This window comes from Entelurus aequoreus, linkage group LG11, assembly GCF_033978785.1.
Source record: "Entelurus aequoreus isolate RoL-2023_Sb linkage group LG11, RoL_Eaeq_v1.1, whole genome shotgun sequence".
Lineage (NCBI taxonomy): Eukaryota > Metazoa > Chordata > Actinopteri > Syngnathiformes > Syngnathidae > Entelurus > Entelurus aequoreus.
This window is the reverse complement of record NC_084741.1, coordinates 34,420,971-34,434,391: the sequence shown is the minus strand read 5'-3', so window position 1 is coordinate 34,434,391 and position 13,421 is coordinate 34,420,971. Positions and strand designations below refer to the sequence as shown.

The following is a 13,421-nucleotide window of genomic DNA, read 5'->3' as shown; positions in this document are numbered from 1 at the left end:
TGGCCTCTGAAAATGAGCGAGATCCCCTCATCTGCCGTGAGTAAGATGGATGGAAAAGCCAACTCATTCATCAGAAAGTGGCTGGGACTACCACGGTGCCTTTCAGAAACGGGCCTCTTTGGGAAGAACGCACTGCAGCTGCCACTGCAGTCTATCAGTCTGGGCTATATGCAGGAGAAGTCCAGGCTGGTCCTCGAACTAAGAGAGTCCACTGACCAGTCAGTAAGGAACGCCAATGCCAAGGTTCCCACTGGCCGAAAGTGGAAAGCCCAAACTGAGGTTGACCGAGCTGTCAGTAGGCTGCATCACCAAGAGCTCATGGGCAGAGTCCAGGCAGGAAGAGCAGGGCTAGGATGGGGAGAAGCGCCTCGGTTCTGGTCTAAGGCCAACCGCAAGGAGAAGAAGGAGATGGTGGTGGCGGAGGTGACGAGGATGGAGGAAGAGCGCTATAAGATCAAGGCCGTGTCGCAGGGCCGACAAGGAAGGTGGACAACCTGGGAGGGAGTGGTCAACCGGAACATCAGCTGGTCCGACCTGTGGAAGATTCCACAGGCAAGGATCAGCTTCCTTATTCGTTCAACCTACGACACGCTTCCCTGTCCTCGTAACCTTCACCAATGGTTCGGGAACGAGGAATGCTGCTCACTCTGCAATGCTCCCAACGCAAGCCTCCAGCACATCTTGTCGGGCTGCAAGACCGCACTCTCTCAGGGGCGCTATAGATGGCGCCACGACCAGGTCCTGAGGAAACTAGCGGAGGTGCTGGAGGGGTGTCGACAGGGCAGCAAAGAATCACCACCAGCAGAGAACCATACCAGCTTTGTCACGGAAGGGGGGGGTCAAAGATACATCAGGCCAAGAGAGACAGCAGCAAGGCCCTTTTCCCCAGACCAGGAGTGGGACATGAGGGTTGACCTCAATAGGCAGCTCCGGTTCCCCACGGAGATCACCACTACATCTCTCCGCCCGGATATTGTAGTGTGGTCCAGCAAGGCAAGAGTGGTGCACCTTATTGAGCTGACCGTACCATCGGAGGAGGGGATCGAGGCCGCCTTTGAGCGCAAGAAGGCCAAGTACTCGGAGCTGGCTGCGGAGTGCCGGGAGGCTGGCTGGAAGACAACCATCTACCCAGTAGAAGTTGGCTGCCGAGGCTACGTGGGGCTGTCAACCACACGCCTTTTGAGGGACGTAGGAGTGACTGGAAGAAAGCTGAGAAAGGCCATAAAAGATCTGGCAGAGGAGGCCGAGAAAGGCAGCTTTTGGCTCTGGCTGAGGAGGAAGGACAGGAGCTGGGGAAAGAACAACTAACCCCGATAACAGCCGCAGGGGGTAACAGCTATCAGCTGCAGGGGGTGACAGGGAGACGTCCCTGTCACTGCTCCGCCACCAGGAGACGTTCCAGGATTAAAGGAGTGAAACGTTGGTGAATGGTGGTTCCTGGCTGATGACCCTGCAGCTGACCCGTGGGCACTGGAGGAGGTGCGACAGGCAGCAATGCCAAGCAGGAAATACTACCTACCTGTTCATTAACCGGAGCGCATGAGTGTAGTTTTTTTACCGTCCAAAAATTATGTAAAGCTATTGAATGTAGACAAGTCAAACACTTGTGCCAGGCGGAAAACCACTGCTTGGACTAAAACCTGTACTTTAGACCGCTCACAAGCTCCATGATTTGTTTTCTGGCGCAGCCTTCTTTCCAACGTGACAATGATTGATAGCATGCAGCAGATGGCCAATCAGTGGTCAGATGCGAGATACATGTAAGAGCAAGTTGCGATCATTCACAGGAGAGAGATATTTGTGATAGAAATTATTTTAAAACTGTTACTGTTAAACTGTTGAGTTAGATCATACACTTTTTCAAACACTGCTTTTTTTTAAATTAAGGGTGTACTTTACAGTACATTATAACAGACCAGGAAGAGAGCAGATTGCAGGGGTGGACTTTTTTTGTGTGTTTTTTTCTTGACACTACATGCTGAGACACGTTTGATAAACAAAAATAGCTTGTAAAATGTCAATTGATAAATGAAAGGGTGCTTTATATGAAATTGAATAACAAACATATGCGCCTTACCAGACACATATATTGCAGATATATTTGTAATGGCAGTGAATATCATGTCTGACTCTGGTGGTCCGGATTTGGCTCAGGCAAGTCGCAAAGCGGCTGAGCACCTTCCCTCTTGACAACCAACGCACATTGCTGTGCAAAATCAGACCAGGATAATTACGGTATTCCCAACTTCATCCAGCAGTGTTTTAAATTGGCGATCATTTGAAGCTCGAGCAACAATAAAGTGGACCACTGGAATGACCAGCGACATCACCTCACCAAGCTGCTTGCCACACATTTGAGCACAAAGCGCCTCCTGATGTAGAATGCATTGAAAACTTGGGATGGGTCTATTTTCATGTTCACGAAGAAGCGCTACAAATCCTTTGTTTTTCCCCACCGTGCACGGAGCACGAAACGAGTTTATCCATTGGTGGATTTTTTTATTTAGCAAACTCAATGAAAGACTTAAATAAATCCTCCCCTATTGATGTTCTTTTCATTGGCAAAACAGCAAGACTTTCCTCACACAGAATGTCACCGGCAAAATACCTAGCAATCACGCTGAAATGGGATAAATGGCTTACGTCTGTTGACTCATCCAAAGCGAGGGAAAAGAATGGCGCTGCATTTATGTCATTCACTTGTGTTTCCTCCACTTGATTTGCCATCATGATGGTACGATCGTGAACAGTTCTTGCTAACAGAGGTGCGGTAGAAAACAGATGGATAGATTAAAATGCATGAGAATGTTTTAAATTTTGAACGTTATTTATAACACTGTGATTTCTAGTGGAATTATTCATTACTTATCGTGTTAAGCAATGTCAGCTAAGATTTATCTGAGAGCCAGATACAGTCATCAAAAGAGCCACATCTGGCTCGCGAGTAATAGGTTCCCTACCCCTGGTCTAGCGGTTAGCGTGTGTTAACATAAAGTGCGTTGAGCAGAATAACTTGGGTTTAATCCCTGACAACATTAGAAAAACATTTATGTTGCGAATAGCACAAAGTTGTTTCCTTTGGTAATTTTGTTTTTTTACACTAAAAAAAACAGCACAATTTTGACATGTGACATGCCTTTAAAAAACAACAACTTTTATTTAAAAAATATTATATAAAAGCAATACAATAGAATGTAGTACAAACAGCTACATTGGTTTTATAAAGTAACGTAATAATAATGTACAGTGTTTACCTTGGAGAGTGGACTTCTGTTGTATCTTTCTCCAGCTGCTTCTCTGTCAAACACGCCATCAGCAGCTTTTTCATATTTTCATGAATGAATGTCCGCCATTTGGATATTATTCTAACATTATTGGCTGGTGTTAGACTCATTCTGCTTCTGTATGGTGCAGACGCTTAAATTGCTTCGTTAAGTTGCGATACGCTGTGTCATGTTTTTGGTTATTCTTTTGTTTATTTAATGGGTATTATCCACTTGTTCTTTTCAGCACTGTCCTTCACACTCACTTTTTTTCCTTCCTGTGCTTGGAAAAACAAAATGATCTTCATCTCTAGCTATAATCTAATGCTAGTGAGTAAAACACGATGTTTTGGTCGGATCTTATGGGTTTTACTGTGACATTTGCTACTCCCAACTAATGACAGGACTTGTAACTCAACTTTTTGCTTGCAATTTAAAGCATAACAAGACAGCTCTTGTCGCAAAACACTCTTAAGTTGAGGTACCACTGTATTTTTATATATATTTCAATATATGTTCTTATTTAAGTTGTTGTCATTCATTCAACTTTATTTGAATCAGGAGGAATCATTAATCATTACCTTTTCCCTGATTTCCAAAGTACAATTTATAACAGGATATAAATAAAGAGTAAATAAGTTACAGACATTAAAACATGCTTGAAGTTAAGGATTTCGAGCATTCTGATTGGAACTAAATGACTCTTGTGTTTGCTGCCAAACAGGAAGAAGAAAAAGAAGCTTGAACATCAGGTGTCCATCTACAATCCCAATGGAACCAACTTCCAACCGGGACGCAACGGCTTCCCAAAATCTCGCGAGGACAACGAGTCCCATGTGTACGCCTCCATTGAGGACACGCTGGTTTATTTATCTCGAAAACGTGTCATGTGTTATGTCCGATACAAACCAGTTGCCAATAAACGAACTATATAATCCTGTCCTCAACACGATAGACGTTACAATAATTGAACGGTTGGCGACAACATGGAGGTGGGAGTTTACCAGGAGTATCCTTTGTCACAGCAACAGGCTCCCCCCGCTTCCCAAAAGGCCCCTGAGCCACACCTTTGTGGACAATGTAATTTACCAGTCCCAACCCTCGCTGGAAGAGCATTCCGCTGAGATAGGGCCACGACTGGAACCAGAGGGAGGCAACTGATTGGACGCAGCTTTAACTTTTGGAGATGTTGTGATTACTTGCTGCTCAGCCTCACAAGATGTCCTCTTTTTTTCTTCTCTGCTGCCAAATTTAGACACACAAACTACGCATGTCCAGGCCTGCATGTGCTTGTTGCCTTCATTTTTTATCTTGGATGGCGGAACTTCTCTTGGGAAAGCAGAACTGAATCACCCTTTTGTACTTTCGACCAATGGAAAAACAAGGACTTTTTTTTCCATTTTGTACAGATGGAGATTGTTCAAGGGAAAACAACGTCCTGTATGTTATTTAAATGCCTTTTATCCACTTTTACCAATAAAGTGGTAAAAAAAAGATGCTTCCATTCACACAATGGTTATCCTTCTTTAGTGGCGATCTAAAATAAACTTTACATAGACACATACTGTTTTAAATCACCACTGTTTGTTCCAATGACAACATTGCTTTAGCATAATTAAGTGACTTTGGTAAACATACATATAATAAATGATTAAAAACCTGAGCAAAAGCTAAAGGGGCCTTTTAAGGCTAACAAAAAACATGTTTTTAAAATCATGTTTTTAAATAAACATTGATTGTATGCGACAAACTTTTTGGTCCAGTGACTTCAAAATGATTCAACTGTCTTGTTTGAGTGTTTCTTTATTTTGTAATGACACTGATGTCAAAATACTGTAACATTTCCGCAGGGGGGTCTCGCACAGGGCACTATTGAAGCTAAAACAGCCACTGGCCTGTGGATTTGATGTGCAGTTTTAATTCAAGACCTTTCTAAAAAATATGGCATATGTCCTTACATTTTTACAACGGCCATACTGTAATAGTAAATACCGTGTAACATATTTTTCGAAAGTATCCTATTATGCAAAAACTTTGAATCTAATTGAAAAATCCGACCGTTTTTTGTTGTTTTCGGAGACTCGTGTGGGATTCTCAGTTTGCGCGATATCCTTTGCATGTATTCACCGACTCACTGATTCTGAATCTCACCCTGAAACAATGATTCAGTGATACATGACAATAAACAATCATCACTGACTGATTTGTTACTGCTTTCGGTGTGTCTCAGATTGAACTTGTGACAAAATATGTCACCATAAATACACATTAAGAGCGCAGTACATTAATACCTCAACTTACAAGCTTAATTACCAGCTTTGCTTCTTCCTACTTCTTTAGATATGTTGAAATGTGCAAATGTAATATTTCTTAATCATTTCTAAAACAAATAAACCGTCATAATTGATTCTGAGACAGAGTTCATAACACTTGTATCTCAAATCAGCATTTCTTATCTAAATTAATTGCAATCAATGTAATTGCTGCATGCCCCTCCCCTAAAACCGCAACATCTTATGATGTAACATACCTTTTGTAAATTAAAAAAACATTTTGAGATAAGGAATATTGTGTAAAAACAATACAATAGAATGTACTACTCACAACTACAGACATTTTATGAATTAATGTAATAATAATGTACATCTTTTACTTTGGAGAGCAGACTTCTACTATATCTCCTTCTAGCTGTTTATTAGTCAAACACACCATCAGCAGCTTCTCCATATTTTCATGGATACATCTTTTCCGTTTAGATAATATTTTAACATCCTTGCCTGGCGTTGGACTCATTCTGCTTCATCATGGTGCAGACTAGCAGTTGACTACACGGTTGTTTATGTATTTGATGATTCCTGTCTTTCATTCAATGAATATATGGGAAATAGAAAAAGAATGAAGAGCCTCAGAGGAGATGTTGCTTTGCAGAAAAAAAATGCTACATGAATTGGTTTATTTGTGGTAGTCATGCAAAAAAAGAAGTGAATAAGAGAACATCTTGCTGGACAAATCAAGCGGCCACCTTTTACTGTACATGTATTTCCCTGCTTTAAGAGTGAATGTGCAATAGTGTGAAAAGAGCCTATCAAGGAAGTGCAAGATGTCTTCCAGGCTGAGGCGGTCACACAATGTTGAACTCACACACCGAAGCCTTCTCAGCGCGACAGCTTTCATCAAACCACTTCCCGTTGGCCGTGGTGGACAGAGTGCCGCAGTTCTGGCCGCGCCCCCCGTCCGGCTGCGTAGTGATCGTCGTCTCCCAGTTCTTGAAGCGTAGGTTGGAACCTGACATGTCCAACCACTGGCCTTCGGTCACCATGTCGTTGATGCCCAGCCAGATGGGCTCCTCCTGGCCGATGCTCTGGCGCACGTAGGCGTAGAGCTGATCGTTCTGGTCCCCCGTTAGAGGGGTGCTCAGACTGCCCCCCTTGGCGATGCAGTCGTCGCTGGCCGCATGGAACGTCCTCTTGACCGGCTCGGCCAGGAAACACTTGCCGAGGACCTTGGTTCCACGCAGACACACTGACATATAGATAGATACAATATAGATACTTAGATAGGAACACTGTCTATCCCTTTTTTGTGCATTTTAAATAGTAAAAAACTGCTAGTAGGAGGCGGCTAGCAATGCCGGTAATGGGATTCCTTTGTAAACTCATCATAAAACTGCCAACAACGCTCCATTTACATGCAGTGATCTTCATATTAACCAAGCTATAGCGACATTGTTATTGTAAGAGCTAACACAGAGGAACTACCTTTCTGGCGTCATGACACATCACCTAGCTCACTCTGCAATAATTATAACAGTCACATCTAAAATACCTCTGATGATAAATTTAAAAAAAACTCCAATTGAGGCCAGATTAGCCGCACTGTGCTGCAGGTGGGGCAAGGCGAGCAAATCAGGCGCTCCTTTTCCGAGACTTGTTTTTTCTGAACTTGCTGCGAACAAACTTCTTCAGTGTCTCTGAGGAACACATTTTTTCGTGCTATTTGCAGCGAATGCTCTGCAAACATTCCGTGAGAAGGAAATAAACATTGCACTTTAACACATCGAACCTTATCAGCCACCTGAAATGCCAGCATTTCTATGACATCGTTTTGAAAGTCAATGTAGACGTCTGCTGCCAAAGAAGCTGCCGCAAAGAAATGTGTGCACAAACTGCATTCAAATGTACATTAATAAATATAATAAATAAGTTAATCGGTTATCTGTATTTTTCCTGAGATATAGGAAGTCCGTGCCTGGTTTTTAGTGTCAACATTTCAACTTTTTCCCATTATTTGAGACCTATTTGCTCTTTTATTCTTTTGTGTTTCTTGTTATAGAATTATTAGAATGTGTGACGGGCCGTTAAAAAATGTGCTGCGGCCCGCACTTTGATCATCCATGATATAATGTATGTCACATGATATACAGTATATGTATGTCACATGATATATATAATGTATGTTACATGATATATATATATATATATATATATATATATATATATATATATATATATATATATATATATATATATATATATATATATATATTTATATATACACTACCGTTCAAAAATTTGGGGTCACCCAAACAATTTTGTGGAATAGCCTTCATTTCTAAGAACAAGAATAGAATGTCGAGTTTCAGATGAAAGTTCTCTTTTTCTGGCCATTTTGAGCGTTTAATTGACCCCACAAATGTGATGCTCCAGAAACTCAATCTGCTCAAAGGAAGGTCAGTTTTGTAGCTTCTGTAACGAGCTAAAGTGTTTTCAGATGTGTGAACATGATTGCACAAGGGTTTTCTAATCATCAATTAGCCTTCTGAGCCAATGAGCAAACACATTGTACCATTAGAACACTGGAGTGATAGTTGCTGGAAATGGGCCTCTATACACCTATGTAGATATTGCACCAAAAACCAGACATTTGCAGCTAGAATAGTCATTTACCACATTAGCAATGTATAGAGTGTATTTCTTTAAAGTTAAGACTAGTTTAAAGTTATCTTCATTGAAAAGTACAGTGCTTTTCCTTCAAAAATAAGGACATTTCAATGTGACCCCAAACTTTTGAACTGTAGTGTATATATATATATATATATATATCACATGATATATATAATGTATGTCACATGATATATATAATGTATGTCACATGATATATATGTATGTCACATGATTGATTGATTGATTGATATATATCACATGATATATATAATTTATGTCACATGATATATATATATATATATATATATATATATATATATATATATATATATTATATATATATATATATATATATATCTCACATGATATATATATGTATGTCACATGATATATATATGTATTTCACATGATATATATAATGTATGTCACATGATATATATATAATGTATGTCACATTATATATATATGTATGTCACATGATATATATAATGTATGTCACATGATATATACAGTATATATATGTATGTCACATGATATATATATATGTATGTCACATGATATAATGTATGTCAGGGGTGTGTAAACATTTTCCTAGAAGGGACAAAGTAAAATGTGTTATGGTGTAAAAGTTCCTACAATTAGTGCCAATACCAACTATACATGACAACTCGTTAGCCTTGTAAACATGCCATCAACGATAGCGATATTGGAGCTTTGAGTATTGATCTATACCAGGGGTGTCAAACTCATATTAGATCAGGGACCACACGGAGAAAAATCTACTCCCATGGGCCGGACTGGTAAAATCACGGTACAATAATTACAAAATAAATACAACTGCAGATTGTTTTCTTTCTTTAAAAATAGAACAAGCACATTCTGAAAATGTACAAATCATAATGTTGTTGTTTTTTTACATTTACATGTTGCCGTTAATAGTATTCTATCTTTATTTGTCGTTATTTGTATTTTCTGAATAAGTTATGTGATAATGTTCATCATTCAACTCATTGGTGGTAATTTTCAATTTATCAAGATAAAAAATGATATCAAAATCAAATTACAATATAGTTGGATCAGTTTCCTCGACTGGTGCACTAACATGTTTTATTTTGTACATATGTAGCATAAATCACCAAAAATGATTCCCGGGCGTGGCCACTGCTGCTGCCCACTGCTCCCCTCACCTCCCAGGGGGTGATCAAGGGTGATGGGTCAAATGCAGAGAAAAATTTCGCCACACCTAGTGTGTGTGTGACAATCATTGGTACTTTAACTTTAACTTTAATCATCTACAAAGATACAAATCATTGCCATTGCGACATCCAGTGGACACATTTAGAACAGCAGTTTCTTTCATTCAAAAATTTCTGGTTAATTTTTATACTTAGCAAACTCATCCCGCGGGCCGGATAAAACATGTTCGCGGGCCTGATCCGGCCCTCGGGCAGTACGTTTGACATCACTGAACTGTACTGATATTAATCCGATAGGACATCAGCAGGAACGATACAAACTTCTATTGTTTTGTTGGGTGGAATGTTCGGAAAGGGTTGGTCAAGTGAAATTACTCAAACTTAGAACAGTGGTAGGTATAAAAAAACACCAAGTACCACCTCAGAAAACACGTGGTTCTCCAAGTACCACCATAATGACCAACATTAAAATATTAATTACAGGAGCGTAGTAGGCCTACGTAGTCATTAAAAACAAGGCAGGGGTTTTATTTAACATCCATCCATCCATTTTCTACCGCTTCTCCCTTTCAGGGTCGCGGGGGATACTGGACCCTATCACAGCTGCACTCGGGCGGAAGGCGGGGTGCACCCTGGACAAGTCGCCACCTCATCGCAGGGCCAACACAGATAGACAGACAACATTCACACTCACATTCACACACTAGGGCCCATTTAGTGTTGCCAATCAACCTATCCCCAGGTGCATGTCTTTGGAGGTGGGAGGAAGCCGGAGTACCCGGAGGGAACCCACGCAGTCACGGGGAGAACATGCAAACTCCACACAGAAAAACCCAGAGCCCGGGGACCAAACCCAGGACCTTCTTATTGTGAGGCACAAGCACCAACCCCTGTTCCACCGTGCTGCTTATTTAACATGTATATATATATTTTTGGCCCCTGTAACATTACACATAGTTTGAACAGTAACACGGTGTTTGAATATGTGAAAAGAAAACACTGTCATACAATTAATGAATTATATAATAATATTAATCATAATAATAATAATAATTTAATAATAATTATATGTTATCATAAATACAATTAATTGCACAAAAAAGTTAAACATTGTACTAAAATATATATCAAAATAAAGATACAATGAAAAAGAAAATGTACTTAAAAGTGTCTTAGTCTGCAATATTGTTCAATTAAGGACACTTATTATGTACAGTATGTCTAGCTTGTGTGCTATTATTAGCTTAGCTGTTGTGTAGCAGTTAGCCCCTAGTAGCCGACGGCCTACCATGTTTACCTTTTGTGAAACGGAAAGACCAACCTTGTGTGCTTATTGGAGGACATGTAGCTGCTACGTGGTTAACAAGTAAATGTGCCGCAAGGCCGCTTGTATTGGAGCTAATCGGAAAGTTTACATGCTAGCCGTTAGAATCCAGTACTTGTTACTTTTATCAGACTGATATTAATATTGACTCAAGACGCCCCGCCCCGCTCGTGAGCTTAAAAGAAGGTCATTATGAATATATATTTCATAGCGGAAGCCACCCTTTGGCCCCTGGGCCCCACTTTGGACACCCCTGTTGTGTATAGATAATAATAATAATTAGTGCAAGTTGTATACTTTCAAGAGTTTCCTAACACATAGATGACACGTCATGTGGGATGCTTTGGGTCTGAAGATATAGATTTCCATAGACAAGATGAATAGAAATGTACAAAACCCAAAACCAGTTAAGTTGGCCAGTTGTGTAAATGGTAAATAAAACAGAATACAATGATTTGCAAATATTTTTCAACTTAAATTCAATAGAATAGACTGCAAAGAGAAGATATTTAATGTTCGAACTGAGAAACATATTTTTTTTTGCAAATAATCATTAACTTAGAATTTAATGGAAGCAACACATTGCAAAAAAGTTGGCAAAGAGGCATGTTCACCACTGTGTTACATGGCCTTTCCTTTTAACAACACTCAGTAAACGTTTGGGAACTGAGGAAACCAATTTTTGAAACTTTTTAGGTGGAATTCTTTCCCATTCTTGCTTGATGTACAGCTTAAGTTGTTCAACAGTCCGGGGGTCTCCGTTGTGGTATTTTAAGCTTCATAATGTGCCACACATTTTCAATGGGAGACAGTTCTGGACTACAGGCAGGCCAGTCTAGTACCTGCACTCTTTTACTATGAAGCCACGCTGTTGTAACACGTGGCTTGGCATTGTCTTGCTGAAATAAGCAGGGGCGTCCATGATAACATTGCTTAGATGGCAACATATGTTGCTCCAAAACCTGTATGTACCTTTCAGCATTAATGGCGCCTTCACAAATGTGTAAGTTACCCATGTCTTGGGCACTAATACACCCCAATACCATCACAGATGCTGGCTTTTGAACTTTGCGCCTATAACAATCCGGATGGTTCTTTTCCTCTTTGGTCCGGAGGACACGACGTCCACAGTTTCCAAAAACAATTTGAAATGTGGACTCGTCAGACCACAGAACACTTTTCTACTTTGCATCAGTCCATCTCAGATGAGCTCGGGCGCAGTGAAGCCAGCGGCGTTTCTGGGTGTGGTTGATAAATGGCTTTCACTTTGCATAGTAGAGTTTTTACTTGCACTTACAGATGTAGCGACCAACTGTAGTTACTGACAGTGGTTTTCTGAAGTGTTCCTGAGCCCATGTGGTGATATCCTTTACACACTGATGTCGCTTTTTGATGCAGTACCGCTTGAGGGATCAAATGTCACGGGCATTCAATGTTGGTTTTCAGCCTTGCTGCTTATGTGCAGTGATTTTTGATGATATTACGGACCGTATATGGTGAAATCCCTAAATTCCTTGCAAAAGCTGGTTGAGAAATGTTGTTCTTAAACTGTAGGACAATTTGCTCACACATTTGTTCACAAAGTGGTGACCCTCGCCTCATCCTTGTTTGTGAATGACTGAGCATTTCATGGAAGCAGCTTTTACCCAATCATGGCACCCACCTGTTCCCAATTAGCCTGTTCACCTGTGGGATGTTCCAAATAAGTGTTTGATGAGCATTCCTCAACTTTCTCAGTCTTTTTTGCCACGTGTGCCAGCTTTTTTGAAACATGTTGCAGGCTTCAAATTCCAAATGAGCTAATATTTGCAAAAAATAACAACGTTTTCCAGTTTGAACGTTAAATATCTTGTCTTTGCAGTCTATTCAATTGAATATAAGTTGAAAAGGATTTGCAAATCATTGTATTCTGTTTTTTTTTACGATTTACACAATGTGCCAACTTCACTGGTTTTGGGTTTTGTATACAATGCATGTAATTATGTAGATACACTTAATACCTTTGAGTGTGATGTCATGATGTGGTATGCTTTGGATCATGAGTTGTTGCTTTCCATAGCTAGATACTGTATAAAGTATGTACACATTGCATGTAACAATGTTTGTTGTTGTCTGAGCAAAGTAAGCAAATGTCATGAAATGTACACAGAATGTCACATGTCAAACACACTTACTCGACTGCAGAGATTGTTGCTCTTTTAATAAATTGAGGTCGTTGATGATGTCATTAATCTGTTTCTTTATTTCCTCGATGGCAGCATTGGTAGAATCTGTCGTGATGAGAACAAGTGAGTAGTAACAAACACATCCAAGTGAAATGTTGACAGCAATCTCACCTTTTTGGGGAGTTTTTTTCTTTTCTGGTGTCTGCTGGTGTGTGCAGTGTGTCAGCAAGAGAAGGCAGAGCACCAAGCAAATACCTGGCACGCGTTCCATGGTGGTCTTTGGGAAGAAATCCGTCTGTTCAACTTCCTGCGTGGCTGGTCAGACCAAGACGGCTTTGTTTTGCAAGCCGCTGCAAGCTCTTATCTCAGAGAGCGCAAATGTTTTGCAGATGTCTGACAGACGTTGGCGAAAGTGTGAGGGGAGGCGAGCAACAAGGGTGCGTTGCTTTTGGCAAGTGTTCAGGCGGCTGCAACTTCTCCAACGTCTTCTAAAACTGTAGGCATGTAAGTAACTAAAACAAAAAAAGGAT

General features: G+C 40.4%; 2 protein-coding genes across 2 annotated transcripts in view; one reads left to right on the top strand and one right to left on the bottom strand.

The window, feature by feature from the left end:
* The window catches only part of LOC133660033 (CUB domain-containing protein 1-like), a 34,067-nt gene extending 28,792 nt beyond the window's left edge, over nt 1–5,275 (top strand). The window contains 2 exon segments of the mRNA XM_062063065.1: nt 3,988–4,297; nt 4,299–5,275. Coding sequence (XP_061919049.1) covers nt 3,988–4,297; nt 4,299–4,424 — 436 coding nt within the window. The 3' untranslated portion in view covers nt 4,425–5,275.
* Nucleotides 5,276–5,946: 671 nt separating this feature from the next.
* On the bottom strand, nt 5,947–13,421 carry clec3ba (C-type lectin domain family 3, member Ba). The gene is made up of 3 exons (XM_062064215.1): nt 13,063–13,421; nt 12,901–12,996; nt 5,947–6,785 (listed from the first exon to the last, which is right to left on the bottom strand). Exons 1-3 carry the CDS (start codon nt 13,160–13,162, stop codon nt 6,385–6,387), a joined length of 597 nt encoding a protein of 198 aa, XP_061920199.1. The 5' UTR covers nt 13,163–13,421; the 3' UTR covers nt 5,947–6,384.

Coding starts and splice junctions, on each gene's coding strand:
- clec3ba (XM_062064215.1), bottom strand. CDS start 13,162: ATGGAACGCGTGCCAGGTATTTGCTTGGTGCTCTGCCTTCTCTTGCTG. Junction 12,997..13,062: donor GAAAAAAACTCCCCAAAAAG/GTGAGATTGCTG, acceptor TCATCACGACAG/ATTCTACCAATGCTGCCATC. Junction 6,786..12,900: donor GCAACAATCTCTGCAGTCGA/GTAAGTGTGTTT, acceptor TCTATATGTCAG/TGTGTCTGCGTGGAACCAAG.